Source organism: Mustela nivalis (assembly GCF_964662115.1).
Source record: "Mustela nivalis genome assembly, chromosome: 5".
Taxonomy (NCBI): Eukaryota; Metazoa; Chordata; class Mammalia; order Carnivora; family Mustelidae; genus Mustela; species Mustela nivalis.
This window is the reverse complement of record NC_139024.1, coordinates 12,315,814-12,337,203: the sequence shown is the minus strand read 5'-3', so window position 1 is coordinate 12,337,203 and position 21,390 is coordinate 12,315,814. Positions and strand designations below refer to the sequence as shown.

The 21,390-nt window shown below is 39.9% G+C and overlaps 1 protein-coding gene across 1 annotated transcript in view; it reads left to right on the top strand.

The window, feature by feature from the left end:
• Positions 1 to 9,351: 9,351 nt before the first annotated feature.
• The window catches only part of SCAF8 (SR-related CTD associated factor 8), an 89,724-nt gene continuing 77,685 nt past the window's right edge, over positions 9,352 to 21,390 (top strand). Inside the window, 6 exon segments of the mRNA XM_082731378.1 lie at positions 9,352 to 10,301; positions 10,307 to 10,420; positions 10,422 to 10,568; positions 10,570 to 10,660; positions 10,663 to 10,715; positions 17,114 to 17,176. Of these exon segments, the coding sequence (XP_082587504.1) occupies positions 10,209 to 10,301; positions 10,307 to 10,420; positions 10,422 to 10,568; positions 10,570 to 10,660; positions 10,663 to 10,715; positions 17,114 to 17,176 (561 nt within the window). The 5' untranslated portion in view covers positions 9,352 to 10,208.

The following is a 21,390-nucleotide window of genomic DNA, read 5'->3' as shown; positions in this document are numbered from 1 at the left end:
TTATTTATTTGACAGAGAGAGAGAGAAAAAAAACACAAGCAGGGGGAGCAGCAGGCAGAGGGAGAGGGAGAAGCAGGCTTCTCGCAGAGCAGGGAGCCCAATGTGGGGCTGGATCCCAGGACCCCGGGATCTTGACGTGAGCCAAAGGCAGAAGCTGAATGACTGAGCCACCTAGGCACCCCAAAGTAACCCTACATTCCTGAGACAAACCCAGCTTGTTCCTGATGTGTTATGTATGTTTTATCTGCCCTTCCTGCTGACTCTCATTCATGGTATATTATTTCCTTGTGACTTGAACTATTTTTGACTGTGTGATACTTATTTTGGGAGGCCGAAAAATGTCCCCACCCAGTGGATATATAACTGAATCTGCATGGATATATAACCTTCTGTGCCCAAAGGGACTTTAAAGATATAGTTAAATTAAGGGTCTGAAGAGAGGGAGATTATCCTGTCATGTGATCACTGGAGGCCTTAGCAGTGAGGGAAGTGGGGAAGGAGATGCAAGGGAAAATGTACCAAGGGAAGCGGCATCAGTGGTTTGATGTGAGAAGGACTGGACTTGTCCTTGCTGGCTTTGGAGATGGAAGAAGGACCCACCAGCCAGAGAATGGAGGCAGCATCTAGAAATTGCAGAAGGGTGAGGAAATGGACCCTGCCCCGAAAGTCTCCTGCCAAAAGAAATATAGCCTTGCTGACATCTTGATTTTAGCCCAAGGGGACCCAATGTCATCTCCTGACTCTCAGAACTATAAGGTAATAAATTTGTGTTGTTTTAAGCCACTAAGTTTGTAGTAACCTGTCACAGCAGCAACTGAAAACGAATATTCTCATTATCCTTGAGAATTTACTTGTAAGATCTCCTTAAAGCCTTAGATGAAGGAGCAATCTTCTAGAGAGAAATTGTATTTAATTCTCCAGTTGTCTAGGGGCATGGCTAGTCTAGGGGTACTTTGGGGCTGCAGGTAGTGGACTCTTGAAGTACAAATCCTTGTAAAGGCTAGGACGTGTGTGCTTATTACGGTTTCCCCCCTTCTTGCTCTGTTAGACAAGGACAACTTTCTCATAATCCCCTGGGGTGAGGAAGAGAAGTGAGGTTACTTCAATCTCCCCCTAATCCTGGCTCCCCCTAACCCTTTGGGGTCCATCTTAATGTGAAAACTTCCCAACCTGGGTGGCCCTAGGCTTGACTTCTGTCCCCCTTACCCCAGGAGGTTGTCAAAACCCAAAGTTCAAGTTTGTCAGGAAAGCAGATGGCCTCAAAGCAAAAGCCATTTCAGGGTCCTCTCTGGTTCTCACTTTATTTATCTTTTGCCTTGTTTTCAGTGCTTTAAACTTTCTATTATTATTTTTTTCTTCTAGACAGCTTTTGTTGTGATTTTCAATAATGGGACTGGTCTGAATAATAATAATCTAAACTTCATGTTGGTCTGATCCTGCTGTCTGTGTTTCTGTTGGCTCCCACTCTTGATGCTTTGTTTTCCTCTTTTTTTTTATTTGTTCAATTATAATTTTATTTTCAACAGACCTTTATTTGTCAAACTTCTTGTTGGTTAGGTTGAAGTTGCTTTCCTCCAGAAAGAATTTACAGTTACTTTCTCCATTGCCTGGGAGAATGCCACCCTAGAACCAATTTAAAATAATTTGCTTGAAGTTTTGTACATCATCTGGGTATTATGAATTGGACCACAAACATGCATGAAGTCTGACATATGGCTGTAAAGTCTCAGGGAAGATTGTCCCTCTCCTCCCTCTGCTCCAATGTTGATCCAGGCAAATTTCCCTGCAACTCCCTCCTCCCGCACTCCACCCCCATCTTTGGAAAAGTTTGTGTTTTTTTTGTGTTTTTTCCTCTCTTTACATCTTCAGCCACTTCACTGATGATGTTGCCCTTGACATTTAATGTTATTCAAGGTTCTCTTATAAGACCCATAATGTGGTCATCTGACGTCCTGTGTACGTATCTTGTATAGCCACCAAAGTCAAAGCTTCGTAAAATCAGGGACTGGCATTTCAGTGCTATCTTATTTCTTGTCATTCCTTTTTCTACTTGTTTTGGCTTCTGAGGACTGGTTACTCTGCTTTACTTTATATCATCTCAGCAATGCAGTTGCAAAGAAAATGTATTTTAACCATCATTAGTAGCTGTTATGCAACAAAAATGTTTAGGGAATCTGGTCTGCCATTCTACTGAAATTCATCATTTTAAAATGTCAACTGCTAAAGGAATTTAAGGGGCTAAAGGGCAAAGGGGCTAAGGCTGGAGTTCCTAAACTATGCACCAATGTGTCCTGCCTCCAGGAAGCCCTCCCTGACCCCACAGTTAAGTTTACATTTTAATCCATTTAAATTCGAAATGGTTTAAAAACTTGAATGTAAGACCAGAAACTGTCAAATTCCTAGAAGAAAACATAGACATTGGTCTTAACAATATATTTTTTTGCACCAGTGTCCTCAAGCAAGGGCAACAAAAACAAGTGAGATTACATTAAACTAAAAAGCTTTTGCACAGCAAAGGAAACCAACAACAAAACAAAAAGGCAACCCACTGAATGGAAGAGGGTACTTGCAAATCATTTGATAAAAGGTTAATATTGAAAATATGTAAGGAATTTATACAACTTAATTTAAAAAAACTCAAGTAATTTAATTTAAAAATGGGCAGAGGACTTGAATAGGCATTTTTCCAAAGAAGACATATAGCTGGCCAACAAACACATGAGAAGAAGTACAATATCATTAATCATCCAGGAAATGCGAATCAAAACCACAGTGAGATAGCCCCTCACCCTGGTCAGATTGGCTACTATCAAAAAGACAACAAATAAGAAGTGTTGGTGAGGATGTGGAGAAGAAGGAAGCCTCATGCTCTGTTGGTGCAGCCACTATGGAAGACAGTATGGAGCTTCCTCAAAAAAAAAAAAACTAAGAAAGAATTACTGTATGATCTAGGAATTCCACTTCTGGGTATATGTCCAAAGGAAATAAGATCACCATCTAGAAGAAATATCTTTACTGCTATGTTCTTTACAGCATTAGTCATAGGAACCAAGATAGGGAAACAACCTAAATGTTGCCCAAATGGATGATTAAGATGATTATACACACACACACACACACACACACACACACACACACACACACATATATATATATACATGATTTATCATAATGAAATTTTATTCAGCCATGAGAAAGAAGATCTTGCCCTTTTTAACAACATGTCCTAGAGGACATTATGCTAAGTGAAATGAGCGAGACACAGAAAGATAGATATGGCATGATCTCACTTACATGTGGAATCTAAAAGAAAGTTGAACTCATAGCAGGGGCACCAGACTGGCTCAGTTGGAGGAGTGTGCAACTCTTGATCTTGGGGTCATGACCTCAAGCCCCATTGAGGTGTATAGATTACTTATATAAATCAAACTTTATAAATAAATAAATAAAAGATAGTTGACCTCATAGTACAGAGAGAATGGTGGTTTCCAGAAACTGGGGAGCAAGGGGGTATAGGTATTAATCAAAGGGTATAAACGTTCAGTTATGAGAGGAATAGGTTCTAGAGGTCTAAGTACAGCATGATGAGTACAGTTAACAATACTATAAAGTATACTTGAAATTTGCTAAGAGGGTCGCCTGGCTGGCTCAGTCAGAAGAGCATGAGATTCTTGGTCTCAGGGTTATGAGTTCGAGTCCAATGTTGGGTGTAGAGATTACTTAAACAAACAAACTTAAAAAAAAAAGGAAAGAAATTTGCTAAGGGAATTAATCTCAAGTGTTCTTGCCACACACACACAAAAGTGGTAACTATGTGAGATAATGGATATTTTCCTTAGCTTGATTGTGGTAATCATTTCACAATGTATACATATATCTAAACATCACATTTTATTACTTAAATATATACAACTTTTCCTTGTCAACTGTGCTTCAGTAAAGCTGGCAGAGGGAAATACTCTAATCTCCAAATGCAGTCACATTCTGAAATACTTTAGCATTTGGACTTCCACTTATACATTTTGGGAGACACAATTTACCCCATAGCATTACTCAAAGCTGGTTAAAAAACAAAAAACAACAAAAAACAAAAAAACCCCACAACTACCTTGAGAACTTTCACATTTAGATTAAATCCATACAAATTAAGATATAATGGATAAAGATAGGTCTTAGTATAGGCATTAAATTCAGCCAAGAGATGTCAGCCAAAAAACAAAAGAGATACTGTACTATTCAGTATTGTCTAGGGAGAAGGAACACTAAAGCTTGGATATATATTGTGGGGAGGGATATAAAGGTTCTACTAACTAAAGTTCCTTTTTACCATTTAATAATTCAAAACAACCTTCAGATTATTAGTTTCCCAGTTATCTTGATACAAAAAACTTTGTCTTGAATAGTAGAGAGGGGAATTTCAGTCGCTTAAAAGTGATATAGTAAATTAACAGACTTGCATTCAGGGGGTATTTATCAGACTCCAGTATGTTTGGTTATTTTTATTTATTTTTGGTTTTTCAGTAAGCTCTGTGCCCAGTGTAGGGCTTGAACTCACAACCCTGAGATCAAGAGTTGCATGCTCTAGTGACTGAGCCAGCCAGGCCCCCATTTGATTATTTTTAATTTGTCTACGAGGTATGGAACTACTCTGGACCTATTAACTTACTAATATGTCAACATATGAGGAACACAGTGATCACAATTTATTGTAAACTTGTGAGGCCAGTCATCATTGTGCCCTCTTATAACAGGTGTTTGTAGCAGAAAGTTAGACAAAGTCTAGAGATATAAGAATATGCCTTTTTGGGCAATTTAACCTCTTTTATCACAACCTGAGCCTTCTTTCACTCTATAACAGCAAAATAATTGGGTGATTTCCTCAGTGATCTGAAATGAACCGAAATTTGTGTAGTCAGCACAAACTCTATCATTTCAAAGCAGTGAAATAAAACTTTAAGGAAGGCAAAAGAGCCCCTTCTCATAGGCAACTTGTAGCAGTGTTCATTTGGAAAGTCTGGGGGAACAAGTGAAGGTTGTGTTTGTAGGCTGGGCAAGTATTTTGGATCAGGAGTGTGTGTGTTAGAAGTAAGGAAAGATTCTTTGTGAAGGGGAAGACATGAATCTGCTGGCTTATTCATTATGGGGGTGGGGGGTGCACATGCTGAGCTTAAATCAATATTTTGATTATGGAGCCTGGACATTTAGAAATTTTTCTTGATCTTTGACTCCCAGCACTACTATTTATTTTTACTACTACTAATGACAATGTCTTCTGTTTTACCTTTAGCCATTTAAAGAAATACTTCTTTAACAGAAAATAGAATGCACCTACCAAATTCAAAATTCTTACTTAAGCTAGTAAAAGCAAAATGTTTTTAATTGTATCTTCAGTATCCAATGATTCCCTCAGGGAATAATACTTGGGTTCAGTATCAAGTTTGGTGAACTATAGTGTGCCCATTTAAAGAAGTGAGATGGGCACCTGGGTGGCGTGGTCTGTTGGACGTTTGACTCTTGATTTTGGCTCAGCTTGTGATCTTGGGGTCATGGCATCCTTCCTGCATGGGGCTCCGTGTTCTGTGTGGGGTCTGCTTAAGATTCTCTCTCCCTGGGGGCACCTGGGTGGCTCAGTAGGTTAAAGCCTCTGCCTTCGGCTCAGGTCATGATCCCAGGGTCCTGGGATCGAGCCCCACATCGGGTTCTCTGCTCAGCAGGGCGCCTGCTTCCTCCTCTCTCTCTCTGCCTGCCTCTCTGCCTACTTGTGATCTCTATCAAATAAATAAACAAAATCTTAAAAAAAAAAAAGGATTCTCTCTCCCTGTCCCTCTGCCCCTCCCCTTCCATATGTATGCACGTATAATAAATAATACTATGAAAGAAGGGACTTGAAATAAATAAATCTTTTTAAAAAATTTATTTATTTGACAGACAGAGATCACACACACACACAGAGAGGAGGAAGCAGACTCCCTGCTGAGCAGAGAGCCTGATGTGGGGCTCAATCCCAGGACCCTGGGATCATGACCTGAGCCAAAGGCAGAGGCTTAACCCACTGAACCATCCAGATACCCTGCAATAAATAAATCTTAAAAAAAAAAAAAAATTAAAAATACTGACTTTCTGAAAAGAAGCAAAATTCTTATTAAAAACAATCCACAGGGTGCCTGCCTAGATAACCTGGTAGAGCATGTGACTCTTGATCTCAGGGTGGTTGAATTCAAGCCCAATGTTGGGTGTAGAGATTACTTAAAAGTTAAATCTTAAAAAAAAAAAAATCCTCACAATCTTGTTGTACTAATATGTTTTTCCAATACAATTTTTCACTTTTTGCATATATACTTTAAGAGCTAAAATATATTAACAGTTTATCTTACTCCTGTGTACTTAATAGTCTCTCAAATGCATTTCCCATATTTCTAGTCTTATTCTAACCATTAAAAAAATTATTGTGATTACATATACCTGACATAAAATTTACCAATCTATTTTTAAATATACATTTCTGTGGCATTAAGAACATTCACACTGTTGTGAAACTACCATCACCATTCATCTCCAGATGCTTTCATCTTTCCCAAATGAACTCTATACTCGTTAAACATTAACTCCCCCCATTCCTACCCTCTCCTGGCAACTGCCGTCTGCTTGCTGTCTCCATGAATCCAACTATTCTAGGTATCTTATGGAATGTGTCTGGCTTATTTCACTTAGCATAATGTCTTCAAGGTTCATGCATGTTGTGGTATGTGTCAATTTCCTCCCATTTTAAAGATGAATAATATTCCATTATATGTGAATACACATTTTGTTTATCCATTCATCAATAAATGGATATTTGGGTAATTGCTGCATTTTAGTTATTGTGAATAGTGCTGCTATGAACATGAGTGTACAAATATCTGCTCAAGTCCTTTCTTTCAGTTCTTTTGGACATATACCCTGAAGTAGAATTGCTAGATCATATGATAATTCTGCGTTTAATTTTTGAGAAACCACTATACCATTTCTCACAGCCTAATAATTTTATTGGCTGTATAATATTTCATTTGTGTCTTTGCCCTAATTTCCTAAACCATTCTAGAATGTTCCCTAAAGATGCTCAAGTTTTCTTTTTTTTTTTCTCCGCTGGATGAGACAATGCTGCAGGGTTTTGCCCCAGTTTAAAGAACTTATTTACATACATTGTTACTTTTGCTGGCTAATAATCAACTTGATTTTTGGTTAGTATCACCTTACAATTACTTCCCAATATCTAAGAAGTGACCTATCCACAGGAATAAGTCCTCTCTAGCTAGACCTCTGCTTTTCAATCGGGTTGTCACTAGCACATATTCAAACTTGAGTCAATGAGAGTGTAATAAAAATAAAAAATTCATTCCCTCTGTTGCACTAGTCGTATTTTGAGAACACAATAACCACACAAAGCTAGTGCGACTGTATTGGGTAGCACAGATACAGGACATTTCCATGATCTCAGAAGGTTCTATGGTGAGTGCTGCTCCAGACTCTGTTTTTGATTCTGACCTTTAGGCTGTGGCTGAATTAGAGCTTATGAGTTATTTCCAGAAATGATTTAGTCCTAGAGGACAGGCCAATGATAACCACATTCAGAAGAGAATGTCATAAGCTCTAAAATATGAGTTTCATAATTTATAATTGGGAATATCTCTTCCAGGGACAGGAATACTTCTGTATGCTAGTTCCAGTATAATTCTTCCTCAAAATATGAATTAGTGTTCTTCAGGGTTTTTTGGTGATGGTCCCCTAATTCAAGCTGGGTCAGTCAAATTCCTTCTCCTTTCCTTAGGAATTTGGAAGCAGGAAGGTGAAGTTTTCAGTCAAGTCCTCTAGGTATCTAGGATTAAAAAACCAGAGCACAAGTCAATCTCACTCGCAAAACAGGGTTGGATAAAGCAACAGAAAGAAAACTAAAACAGGTAAGCAGAGATTAGTCTGCCTTTCAGGCTTTCTATACTCTGGTTTCTTAGGCCCATTGGCTTTCTTGACTTTGGAATCAAATAAAATCTACCCACATCCTAATAGTGAATTCTTGGATGCATAAGCTAGCTTGAATTGGTTTGGTATATTGGGATTTGGAATTCTAACTAATATACATACATACATATATTATAGATACGGGTATTGACATTTTCACATTGTGGTATGTGTGGTTGTTCATAAACTTTGTACTTAATCATTGTCCTGGGCCTCCAGACTCCTTGCAGCCCCTCTGATCTATCTCTACTTTTCCTCTTGCTTTACTGCCTTCTCATCTTAAGGGCTTAGGCTGTCCTCTTTGTCTCTCTCTCTCTCTCTTTGTCCCCCTTTCCCCCCTCTTTTCCTTCCCTTGATCAAAGAGTGCCATCTGTTATCTTTCTGGGTGTGGAAGTTTTATAAAATCAAGTCATGTAACATATTAACAACGGATTCTTCAGCTTGTATTGCATTTTACTGTCTCAGGCCTAAATGATTCGGTCAACATTCATTAATGAATGACTGAATAAATAATCCCTGACAGGCCAAAGCAGTGAATGTTGAGCTTTAGAATCTGGCATGAATCGTACTGAGTGGGGTGCTTATGCAAGTAAGGGCATGTTCCTTTAGATGGACTGATTGGAGGAGACCTCTTGTGGGAGGAGGACAGGATGAAGAATCGGCCAAGAAAAGAACACAAGCATCAGCATCCCAGAGGGAAGGGGCACATACAAGTGTTCTAAGTGGGAAAATCCTTTGTGATGCCAACAGAAAGGAGGCCAGAGTGACAGAAGGAAAAGACAGAAGGAAAAGAAGTCAGAGTACCATGAGTCATGGTAGTCAGGGCCTTCAGGCCCTAGTAAGAGGTTATGACATTACCTGAGCAACGGGAAAATCCTAAAGGGATTTAAATCAGCCGACTTGTGACTTACAAAAAAAAAAGTTCCTCTGTCTAGTCTGGAGAATGAATTATAGGAAGACAAGCAAGAGGACGGTGAGGAGGCTACAGCAGTTGTTGGCTTATGAGGATTGGAGGCCAATGGTGATGGCGAACTTAGTGACCACAGTTGAGATTTTGAAGGTGGAAATATAAGCTCTTATTGATGAAGAAGTTATCCTTTTTAAGTCAGCCCCTATATTAAAGTTGTTAATGAAGTAGACTGGACCCTAAGAAGTCAAGAAGGGCCTGCCTTTCTCAGTGTCATAGGCTCGGGGCTCAGTTTTTACCAAAGTACCTTGGGTCCAACAATTCCCAGCATAAAATTCTGCCATTTTCCTCCTTCCCTTTGAGTGAACCGCTGAAAGACAGACTCTCAGCAAGAGGACAGCGACCTTTGTGGTTCAGGGGTACTCCCTAACTTTTAATTTCAATTAACGTTTGCTTTTAATTTGGTTACTGGTTATTTTACATGGCACGAAGCGAGAGAAGGCATTTTGCGAGCAGCATCTCTTATTTCATCTAGGAATACTGTATTCACCGTCTTAACTCTCAACAACCCAGGGCAAAATTCCTCTAGAATAATTCATCTTCCATGAAACGTTGAGTTCCCTTGCACCTATCCAAATCTCGGGCGCCTGGGGCTCCCTTCCCGCCGCACAGACAAGTGCGCTCATTGTCTGCGCCCCAGTCCCCCCGGATTTTCTGCCGCGTGCATTTCCTGCTCCGAGCTGCTGGCTGGCTGTGTGCGTGCTTCCCCGCCCCCCTGCCCCCACCCGGATCCGACGCTTTTGTTTCTCACATCACCTCCAGACGCTATTAACACGCATGGACACAGCGTTCCTAAAGAGATGAAGGACTAGGAACTTTTCTTTCGGCTTCTTAACCTTGAGGCCACTGTCCAGCAAAGTTCTGAAAGGCAACTGAACGCAACAGCTCACGTGAAGGGACCCATGTACTTGGAAACAACGGAAACGTGGGCATGATTTCCCAAACTTGTCGCCTTACGGGGACACTTAGGCATTCCTCAGCGTAACGCTTTGGAGGGGCTTTCAAGGGCGGGTCGCAGCGCTCCACGCGGCCGCAGCGCTCGCTCCCGCGTCCGCAAGGCGCGGGGAGGGGGCGAGGCGCGGGCTGCCCCGGGCCGAGCGGAGTGGGACCTCCCGGCGGCGACGCTCTGGCCCGCGCTCGCTCGATGGTTTCCGCGCGGGCCCGCGCGGTCCAGTCACCAGGGGGCGCGCTGGCCGGCGCCGCGGATCTCCGAGCTGCGCGGCCCGACTAGCGTCCGCCATATTGGATGCCGCAGCCGCTGCTGCCAGCGCTTCCTCCTCCGTCTTCGCTGTGCGCTGCTGGTTCCTGCGGCCCGAGCGGCGGGGAGGTGAAACAGGAGTCTGACCAAGGAAGAAGAAGGAGGGGGTGGAGAGTGTAGGGGACGGGGCTAGAGGGCGGAGGACCGAGACGGAGCGGGGCGGAGAAGAGAAGGCGCCGCGGCCCAGCCCCTCCCCCGCCCGCTGCCGACCCGCCCCGGCAGCGCCTGTGTTCCCCAGACCGGCGCTCCGCCCGCCCTAGCGGCCATGCCGGGGCCTCGCTGTCCCTGAGGGAGCCCTTGCCCGCCAGTGCTTGCCCTTCCACTCCCGTCCCGGGTCGCAGCGGCCGGGTCTCCCGCCGGCGCCCCTCCTCGCGGCCGTGCCGCCGCCCCCGTCTCGCTCTCCCCACCCAGTGCAGTGGCCGCCGCCTCTTCCGCCGCCGGGCTCGGGGCCTCCGCACCGACAACATGGAGGCTGTGAAAACCTTCAATAGCGAGGTTGGTATTGCAGTCTAGCTCCCCTCCTACCCGCGTCTCCCACCCGGCCTGAGGCCCGCGCGAGCAGGGTGGGTGCGGGCCTGCAGGGTTTCCCAGGGTGGGGCGAGAGGCGGCCTAGCTGTGTCGGGGGGAGGGGGAGGGGTGTTTCTCGGCCCCGCGCCCCTCCCCCGGGTCCGAGGGGAGGACTGGGGGAGGGCCGCCCCGGGGCGGAGGGAGGTTCCGGTGTCTCCAGCGCCCTGTTGAGTGGCTGAGGGTTTGGAGGGAAGGCCCCTTTGGGCCCTCCCCCGGAGGCTCCTGGCAGGTCTCGGGGGGTCAGTTCCGCCGAGGCCTGGCCCGCCCACCTTTTTCCCGGCCCTGCGGGATTTTAACTGCTCGCCGGACAGCACCGCACAGACCTCTCCTTGGTCCTTAATGAGGCAGGGGCCGATGGGGGTAGAAAGGAAGGGAACCTACAGGGGCGATGATCTGTGGTCACGTTGTACGTACTGTTTGTATTTGAGACACTGTTGGCTAGGTGACGTGCCAGCTAGGGACCGACGGCTAAGAGAATGGCTGAGTGGGAGGCCAGGTTTTTCTGCGGTTTAGGATACCTTACTTCACCCTTCTCTCATCATCAGGACATAAAGACACGAATGGTAGGGAAAGGGGTCTGTGCTTCCAGTGGGGAAGATGCTGGGGAAGCCTTTCCCACGGGCTCATTCATATGTAAAATCTACCACTAGAAAAGAAGCAGGTGCCCAGTTTTCACTACTTAATTGAATTTTTTAGTCTGAAAGGAGACAGGTTTTGATAAAGTAGGTTAATTTTTCTAAAACTCTGACTTAAGTAGACCGTAGTGCAGACATTAAACATAACAAGTACCTGTCTACACAACCAGAATTATCTTTATGTGTATGCCTTGGGAAAAAAAATTATTAATGTGATATTAACTAAAGTCGCAATTTTATGAAATTTTGGTGTGAAGTGCTCTTACTGTATTCGATAGTATGATTAACAAAATCTTAAATACTCACCTCTTAAAATACCAGACATAACTGCTGTGATGATCCGAACAGGACAATACTTTTAGAAGCTGTTTCACAATTTTGTTTCTTTTATTTCTTCTTTTCTTTTTTTTTTTTTTTTAAGAATTGGCATTTGGGAAGCTTAGCAGAGGGCTAAAAGTTAGGTAACATTCATACCAGTTGGACTCCCCATATTAGAGTACATAGTAGTGACACAGTTACATGAAAGCAAACACTTTGTAAAAGGTTTTCTTTTCTGATACTGGATTTTCTTTCTCTTTTTAAACCCCTTCTTGATATATAGTGCAATAGACTTGGGAATCATTTTCATTTTATTTATGAATTTGTAGCTGATAATTAGAAAGTATGGTTCTCCGAGCAATACTTGATGGTGCTTAAATTCTAGAAGAAAACATTTTTAACAGTACTGTATGTTCCAGTTTATTGTTAATAGTTTTGCAACTGCAGGAAAGAAAACAGCTCTCTGTAGCCTTTTATTTACTACATGTAGTGGTACAGCACTATAGAATGTTAAACTTTCAAAAGTTTTATATAATAAAAATTCTTTCTCTTATTTCCATTGCAGTTCTTTGATTTTACACCCCCTCACCCCCTGTTTTTTAAAAATTTGTTTATTTTTTTAGTAATCTCTTACCCACCATGGGCCGTGGGCCTGGAACTCATGACCTGGAGATCAGTTGCTCTTCCTAATGAGATAGCCAGGTGCTCCTACTCCACACTTTTTTTTTTTTTTTTTTTTTTAGATTTTTGCTTATTTATTGGACAGAGATCACACAGTAGGCAGAGAGGCAGGCGGGGGGGGGGGGGGGGATGCAGGCTCCCCGCTGAGCAGAGAGCCTGACATGGGGCTCTATCCCAGAACCCTGGGATCATGACCTGAGCCGAAGGCAGAGGCTCTAAACCACTGAGCCATCCAGGTGCCCTACCCCACACCTTTTAATTGTCTCTCCTGTTTGTCTAGGCAGTTCCTAATATGTATCCTCCCTCAATCCCAGCACACACACCCCAACTCCCACCATGAAATTCTGAATAGGATCTCCCATGTGGTGGATAGGAAAAAGGTGTTACTACACTGTGGTTGTCACAATAGAGCACAGTGGAGTAGAAATGATATATTGGTTTTCCTTTTAGTATTTCCATTAAGAATAGGGGGCGTAACATCTACATGGCTAGCTAGATATTTCACCTCTTTTCACATCCGACCTTTACAGGAATTTGAGATTGGCAGTAACAGTCCCATTTTAGTGTATGTAGCACTCTCTTCTTTCTCCCTATGGATTTCAGAGAACTTAGAAAATCTTTTAACTCCTTTATTTATTAACATGCTCAAACTTCATCACGTTTGAATGTGGAATTAGCTTAATAATAGTAGCAATATATGGGGCGCCTGGATGGCTCAGTGGGTTAAAGCCTCTGCCTTTGGCTCAGGTCATGATCCTGGGGTCCTGGGATCAAGCCCTGCATCGGGTGCTCTGCTCAGCAGGGAGCCTGCTTCCCCCCCGCCCCTCTCTGCCTGTCTCTCTGCCTACTTGTGATCTGTGTCTGTCAAATAAATAAATAAAATCTTTAAAAAAAAAGTAGCAGTATAATCACAGAGTTGGGGAAAGGTATTATATTCAAAGAAGATTCAGAAGAATATACTTTTTGTTTTAAACATAAAATACATAATTTTTTTCCTGATTTTGAATATAGTTTCTGTGAATGTAATGCTTGCTGATATACAAATATTGTTGCAAGTAAGCATATAATAGGGAATAATTCAGTAATGAATATTTTCCATTAAATCATGTATTGCAAAGTGCAAAAATAAAGGAACTTTGAGTTATAATATTAGGAACAATTAGAATGTTTACTTAGAATTTGGCTTTTAAAGGCCTGTTTAAAATATGAAATGCTTAGGTTTTATGGCTTGCTAATTCTCCGGTTTTTAAAGACCATCCCTGCTTCTAGTATTGGTTTGAAAATAAGAACATGTCAGAGATATTAGTGTTAAGGATATAGCTGTTATTTTTTAAGATTTTATTTTAAAATTATCTTAACACCCAACGGATCAGGAGTTGCATGCTCTACCAACTGAGCCAGCCAAGCACCCTAAGTTAAGAATATAGATTTTTAATTTGCAAAGCGCAGATGAGTTTCAGTCTGAAAATCCATGACCTTATGTAGGATATTTATGAGTCCTTGTCAACATATGCAGCTGCCCCACTCCCACCGATCATAATCTCAAAGATGACTGTGGCCTTTCCTTCCCTGTATTCAAAGTCATTGTCAGAAGATCCTTTATGTGATAAATTCCTCTTACCATGAGTTCAATGAGATTGAGGTCTGAGAATTGATATTTAAGTGTCCACTGTGCTAGTTTTGTGAGAAAGCCATAATTTACAGTTAAGCATCATCATTGTGATGAGTTAATCCCATGAGTAATAATGTCAGTTCTGAAATGATGAAAGAAGATTTGTCCAAATTGGAATATAAGACTCCCTAAGAGTCTATGCTTGACCTGAGCAGTTAACTCTAAAAATAATTATTATCATTACAAGTGCCATAGTTGTTGCTGCTTTAAGATGGTGGCATCTCCTTGTTATGTTCTCACTTCAGTGAAAAGGTCTCATATTGGTCTGCTTAAATTATGTTTTTAGGACCCCAGCTGAATGCAGCAGTATGTGAGCTGCATATCTGTGCTCTGTCCTTAAGAATGCCACCGTATGGTGGTCATTATGGTAAGGGTGTTGTTTTTGTTTTTGAAAAAAGAGGGAAAAGAATAGCAATGCATGACCCTTTCCTTAGAAGATTATAATTTAATTGGGGGGGCACTTTGATAGTATATGAACTCTTAATACATGGCGAATAGAAGACTTATGCATTGGTTATGCTTAGGCAAAGTAACTGGAGGAGATGAATTTTACATGTGTATTGGATTCTTTTAATTTTTAAGGACTGTAAAAAATAGTGTCAGTACCATTACTATACCTCAACAAATTAACACTATCAGATAATAAAATATTAGTGATCAGGTCCCCCCCCCACCCCCGCCCAAGTTCTTTGTATAGCTTGTTGCATTACTGTGTCCCCTCCCCCCCATCATGATCCATTTCTCTTGCTGCTCAGAAAAGGCAGAGTAGGTAGCTAAAGGATCAGATATGTAGGTGTGAGATGTGTCAGGAAGATTATCACAATTTAAATTTTGGATTTACCTTGGTTCATAAATTCTGAGATGATTCTAGTACCTTTTATCATCTTTAGGATGCCTAAATTCTTAGTGTGTGGGGTTTTTTTTGGGGGGGGGGTTGTCCTTAGGACTTCTCAGTTAGTCAGATAACTTAGTCTTTAAACTGTTCCAGGATGCAGACTTTCCAAAGTCCCTTTAACACCCAGGATATTTTCCTCCCATGTCTTGCCTCATGTCAAAAGTGAAATCCCATCTCTTCTTTACTCTCTCTCCACGTTTATTTCCAGAGTGTATATTTGTCTAGCTACAGGGCTTTTTATAATCTTCCTGAAAGTATCTTGTAGACATGGGATGGTGAATAATAGAAAAGATAGAGGGCATAACAAAAGTCTGTGAAATTTGTTTTTTATTTGTATGTTTTCCTTTTGTTTCTGGTTCAAGAAAGGGATTTTATGTGAAGCAGCTATAAAATATTGCATTTTTTTGTTTGTTTGTTGGTTTCATTTTTACCCATCAGGGAATCTGTCTCCTTTTCCTTTCCTTAGTCTTTCCTGTTTTAACTTTCTAGTGGGTGTTTTGTATCCATCAAACTATCTTTTTTTGTTTCTACCTTGTGAAACTCCCTTAGAGATAAAACATACTTAGTGTTGTAAAGGAAGGAATCCTTCACTAACCCCTCCCTGTGCCAGTGATTAAGGTGAGAATTTCTCAACCTCAGTACTATTGATATTTTGGTCTGGATAATTGTTTGTCGTGAGGAGCTGTCCTGTGCATTGTATGATGTTTAGCAGTAATCCTGGCCTCTACCCACAAGGTGCCACTGTTGTGACAACCAGAAATGTCTTCAGACTATCAGATGTCCTTTGGGGAACAAAATAGACCTTGGTTTAGAATCACCAATTTAGTTCCCATTACATGGTCTTAAAAAAAAGTGCTTTCCTTTTTAGTGATTACTGGAGGTAGTAGAGTAATAGTCTTTCCCCCCAGACTGTTAGTTTCATGAGGATAGTGACTATATATTTTCATTGCTTTATATCCTCAGTACATAGCTCAGTACCTTCATATATACGAGTCAAATAAAGATTTCTTTTTTTTTTTAAAAGATTTTATTTATTTATTTGACAGAAATTACAAGTAGGCAGAGGGGGAAGCAGGCTCCCTGCTGAGCAGAGAGCCTGATGTGGGGCTCGGTGTTGGGCTTGATCCCAGGACCCTGGGATCATGACCTGAGCTGAAGAAAGAGGCTTAACCCAGTGAGCCACCCAGGCGCCCCAAAGATTTCTTGAACGAATAAATGGATGCTGTACTTGGGATTGAATGACTTGGACCAAAGTAGTTAACATATCTGGACATTTGCTTCCTCTATGTAAAGCAGATGATTGATGATTGATTTTAGTTTATATTTAGGTTCCCTGTTAGAAGATTCTTTGATTAAATATAAAATTAATTTTGGGGAGGACTTAGTACATATGATGATTTTTTTTTTTTTTTGAAGGTCATTTTATGGCACTATAGGAGTCTAGGAGATCAGGTGAAAATTTTTAAATCAAAACTCTGATCTTTTTGTAATTTTCACTTACTAAGGAGGGAGAGTTGGGAGGGAAGTATTGCATTTAAAGGTTCCAGTTAGATTAAATCCATCCTAAGCTGCATTTTATAATTATGCTATTCTCAGATTTTTTTTTTTTATTTACGGGTTTTCAGTTTAAAACCAAAAGTTATGGTTTTTTTCTTAACAGTATTTTAAAAATTTAGAAAATAAGGATAGTTGAGATTGATGATAATGATTTTTTAGACTCGGCTTTGAGAGTGTTATAGTCTTATTCACGATAAATACAAAAAATTTTTTGGCAAGACTAAAATAGCTCTATCATTTTATTCTAGGCTAGCATTGAGTAATTTTGATTGACATTTAGGGGACATCTGTATTCCCCAGTTTCCTAAATAGTCATATTTTATGATTACTTCTTGTTTTAGAAGTGTAGTTGGCTTAGAATTAGTGATGATATTACTACTTGTACATGGAATTTCAGATATCTCTTTCTAGGGCCAGTTTTCCTGTTATTGGACAACTTCTAACTCAGAATGGTATGAGAGAATGTAATCAACCTTGACCTTGAACACTGGCTGAGCTCCCGAACTTGAGTGAGCTCATTTTATCTGGTTTTGTTTTCTCAACATCTTTCTCTACTCCTCTCTCTCAGGATTGTGCCTCTACTCCTGCTTGTACAGACTGCTTTTCCAGCAGCATGGACACAAGAAGCATAGTAAGATGATTATAACGCACATAAGGCAGGCCCTTTGGAAAATAATAGGCTTAAACTGGTAGTGAAATGATGTCTTGATTATATGGATAGTAATTGGGAAGCAGACTAAAGTTTGTCACTTCGAATATATTAGTAATCTTAAAGAGAACATGTAGGGAATAGTTGAATTTCTTCATAAAAAATAGGTTAACCAAAAGTTACTGTGCTTAATAGTGAACGTTAGTCTACTCTTGTTGCGTTTACTTATGTTCTGCTCCACATAATTTTCCTCTGTTGTGGAAGGAATATATCATCACTATTTAACATGAATAAATTGCAAGCCTATTTCTGGTTGGAAAGAAAATACATCTTATATTTTGAGGAAGTTCTTCAAACTATAAGATGACAGATCATTGACAGATATGCTGTAGGGATGGAGAAACAAAAAAAGGCTAAATCAGATTTTTGGTTTTCTAATTATAGAGGAGCAGATTTTGATAGTGCTATTGTTATGAGAAATAAATGCCAATGAGAACTGTTTCTATAGCCTGTAATTTTTTATCTGAGTTAATGCTATCTCAAGTTTAATGGTAAATGATACATTTGTGCTTTGATTTTAATTTTATGCATTTATTTGGTCTTCTAAATCTGCTTTACAAGAATTTCTGATACACCATATTTGAAACTCAGGGAAGGAAATGTAAATGCATTCTGGTATCTGCTGTGGGTCAGGAATTACCTTAGTAACTTTGGTTACTACATTTGGTTACTACATTTAGTCAGAATGGGAAATAAAAGATACTAATGTTTTTTAAAGGTAGTTATGGCTATGAAGTTATTGTATGCCAAATTTGTTTTTAAAATACTTCTGCAACTCACTATATTTATACAGGTTGATTTGAAAGACTTAGGATTTCATTCTTTCATTTATTTCTTTATTCATTTAACCAGTACTGCAGTGCTTACCATATACCAGGCATTTTTCTTTCTGCTGGTATGCAGAGGGAAACAAGACAAGGAGGCATACTCTCTTGGAGCTAATGCTCTTGTAATCTTTTTTTTTTTCTTTCACTTTATCAGCTTTGTGTGCAGGGAGTGACCTTGCTGGGAGGCTGTGCGGGCATTACTGACTGGAGTTGCTTTGCTGGGGTTTGGGCTGCTTGCAGCACTTCTCTACGGGCACAGTTCTGCCTGCTCTTCTCTCAGCATGTTGCCTTAGAGTCTGGAAGCTCTCTCCTACCCAAAATAGAGATTGAGCAAGTAGACTTATTTAAACAAGAATGTGATCTTCTGCTTTCAAATATGGCAAAATAAGATGAGCTACATTAAGTTGTACTTTAAACCAAATTTTTTGTCCTGTATGAAAAAAAAATACTATTTGTTTTGGAATCATAACTGTTGCTAAAAGGTAACACTTTAAGAGTGTTTCCTTTTGTCAGTGAGATACTAATTAGTCTCCAGGTGCAAATGATTTTAATAAAAGCTTTTCTTAAGTGGTGACCAAGCCTTTATGAATTTGAAAGAATATAAATATTTTTATTTTTAAAATGAACTTTTGCTTAAGTATATGAGAAAATTTGGTCTCTTTCTTACAAACACTTTTTTAAATTTGATCGGACTCCTGAGGGCTAATTTGAGTAGTTTGTGAGTGAAAGATGAAACACTTTGGATCATGTATCTTATATTAGTGTGTAGAATTTGGGAAATGGTTTAATGATCTTTTTATACTGGGTCACAGCACCTAAAAGGTTTATTGGTACACCTGAAACTGATAAAATGCTCTGTCAGTTATATTTTAATTAAAAAAATAAAAAATAAGTTGACCAAGCCCTAGTTAATGGCTTTTTAAAATTTAGTAAGATTCTTACACTATTAAATTTAACAATAAAAAATAGATGGGGTATTTGAATTTATTGAAATATTTGAAGTAAAAAAATGTTGAATAAGTTAAAATTTTTTATAAACTAAAACATATAGTGAATGTCTACTTTCTGTAATAGCTTTCTGTGATGAAAAATGTCTGGCTTATATTTTTGAAATACCAAACACTGTTTAAGTGAGCCACTTTATAATATAGTGTTTTATGTTCTGACCCTCTTTTCCCCACTCATCATGTTTCGGTAGAATTTTAGGATAAGCTTGTGAGAAAAGTAGAGTAGGTGCTACCCTCTCTTTACTGACTAGAAAACAGGCCACCACTATGATTTTACCAATAAAATTCTACTTTTAAGTGTTAGAGTTGAGACTCAAAGGGACCCAGGTCTCAACCTCTGGTTGTTTTTCTTACCCTTCTGTGTAAAGGAGAACTATCACTTTTTTTTTTTTTTTTTTTTTTTTACTTATTTGTCTGAGAGAGTGAGAGCGAGCACAGGCAGACAGAGAGGCAGGCAGAGTCAGAGGGAGAAGCAGGCTCCCTGCAGAGCAAGGAGCCCGATGTGGGACTTGATCCCAGGACACTGGGATCATGACCTGAGCTGAAGGCAGCCGCTTAACCAACTGAGCCACCCAGGCGTCCCAAACTATCACTCATTTTTCACAGTCCTTTTTACTGGCATAGTGTCTTAATTATAAATTAGCTTTATTTTTCACACCTTTGAACTTTAAAACTTCAGATTTATAAAGGTTAGGAGAATGATAAAGAATTTTATGTACGCTTCATCCTGATTTCTCTACCTAATTATGTTGATTAACCATTTTTGGTTTTTTGCTTGTTCACTCCACCTAAACATGAACACATGAAAACTTTTTCTGGCATTATAATGGGAAATACATTCATGATGCCTTTTATTTTTTACTTTTAAATGACTTTTCTACAGTGATACTCTTATACATAGTTATGGTCAAAATCAGGATACATAGTTATACATAGTGATCAAAATCAGGAAATTAACATTGGTATAATGCAATTGTCTGCAGATCTTATTCAGATTTCATTAATTATATCATTAATGTCCTTAATAGAGTAAATCCTACATCACATCTCACATTCATTCTTGTCTCTTTAGTATCCTTTAATCTGAAATAGTTGGTTATAACTCTTTCTTTACCCTTTATGACCTTTGATTATGTTTAATGATAATAGGTCAGTTATTTTTAGAATTCTTTTAGTATGGATTTGTCTTCTGTTGCTTCATGATTAGATTCAGGTTATGTGTTTTTGGCAGGAATACTCCAGAAGTGATACTGTGTTCCCAGGATGCACATGATGTCTATTAATCCCATTAGTAGGGATGTTAACTATTTTTTTTTTTTAAGATTTTATTTGAGAGATTTATTTGAGAGAGAGCATGAGTGAGGAGAAGGGCAGAGAGAGAAGCAGACTCCCCGTGGAGCTGGGAGCCCGATGCGGGACTCGATCCTGGGACTCCGAGATCATGACCTGAGCTGAAGGCAGTTGTCCAACCAACTGAGCCACCCAGGCGTCCCGGGATGTTAACTATTTTTTGCAAGGTTTCACCACTGTAAAGTACTACTTTTCCCTTTGTAACAAGTATAATTCGGGGAGGTATTTTGAAACTAAGCACATACCTTGTTTCTTATCAAACTTTGGCCAGTTTAAGTATCCATTTAGTTCTTGCCTGAATCAGTACTAGGATGATTGCCAAAAGATGATGTTCTTTGTCACTTATTATTGGCGTTCTGTAAGACCTTTTCCTTCTTCCTGTTTATGTATGTATGTATGTATGCATGCGTACCAGTATGAAGTCACGAATTCTTTTTTATTCATTGGAGGTTTTTGATGCAGATTGTCTCCATTTTGACCAGTCAGAGCTACTTCAGGCTGTCGTTTGTGTCCTTTTGATATGTGCTCTTTATCTTTTGAGTGTTCTCTTACTTACGTGGTAAGACATTCCCAACCTAGCCTTGGAATCAATCATTTTTCCAGGGAGCTCTGATCTGGTTTCTTCTTGTGGATATTTATTAATGGATTGAACTAGAATTTATATATGTATACATATATATAGACATGTAAATTTTTAACTGTTTGCCAATCTTAAAAACCATGGGTTTGCCGTGATATCTCCCAATTCCATTCCAACAACTGTAGGTTTAGTTCTAGCCTTTCCTCTTTCCAATTCTGTATGTAATTCCTTTCTCTGATAGTGAGAAAACTAGTTTCTGTTATCGACAGTATGTTGCATATTACTTGCTCAAACCTCAAACACACAAAAAGTAGTTTTGGAATTGCTAAATCCTATGTCTCTGAAAACAAACCTGTTAACTAGAATTTAATA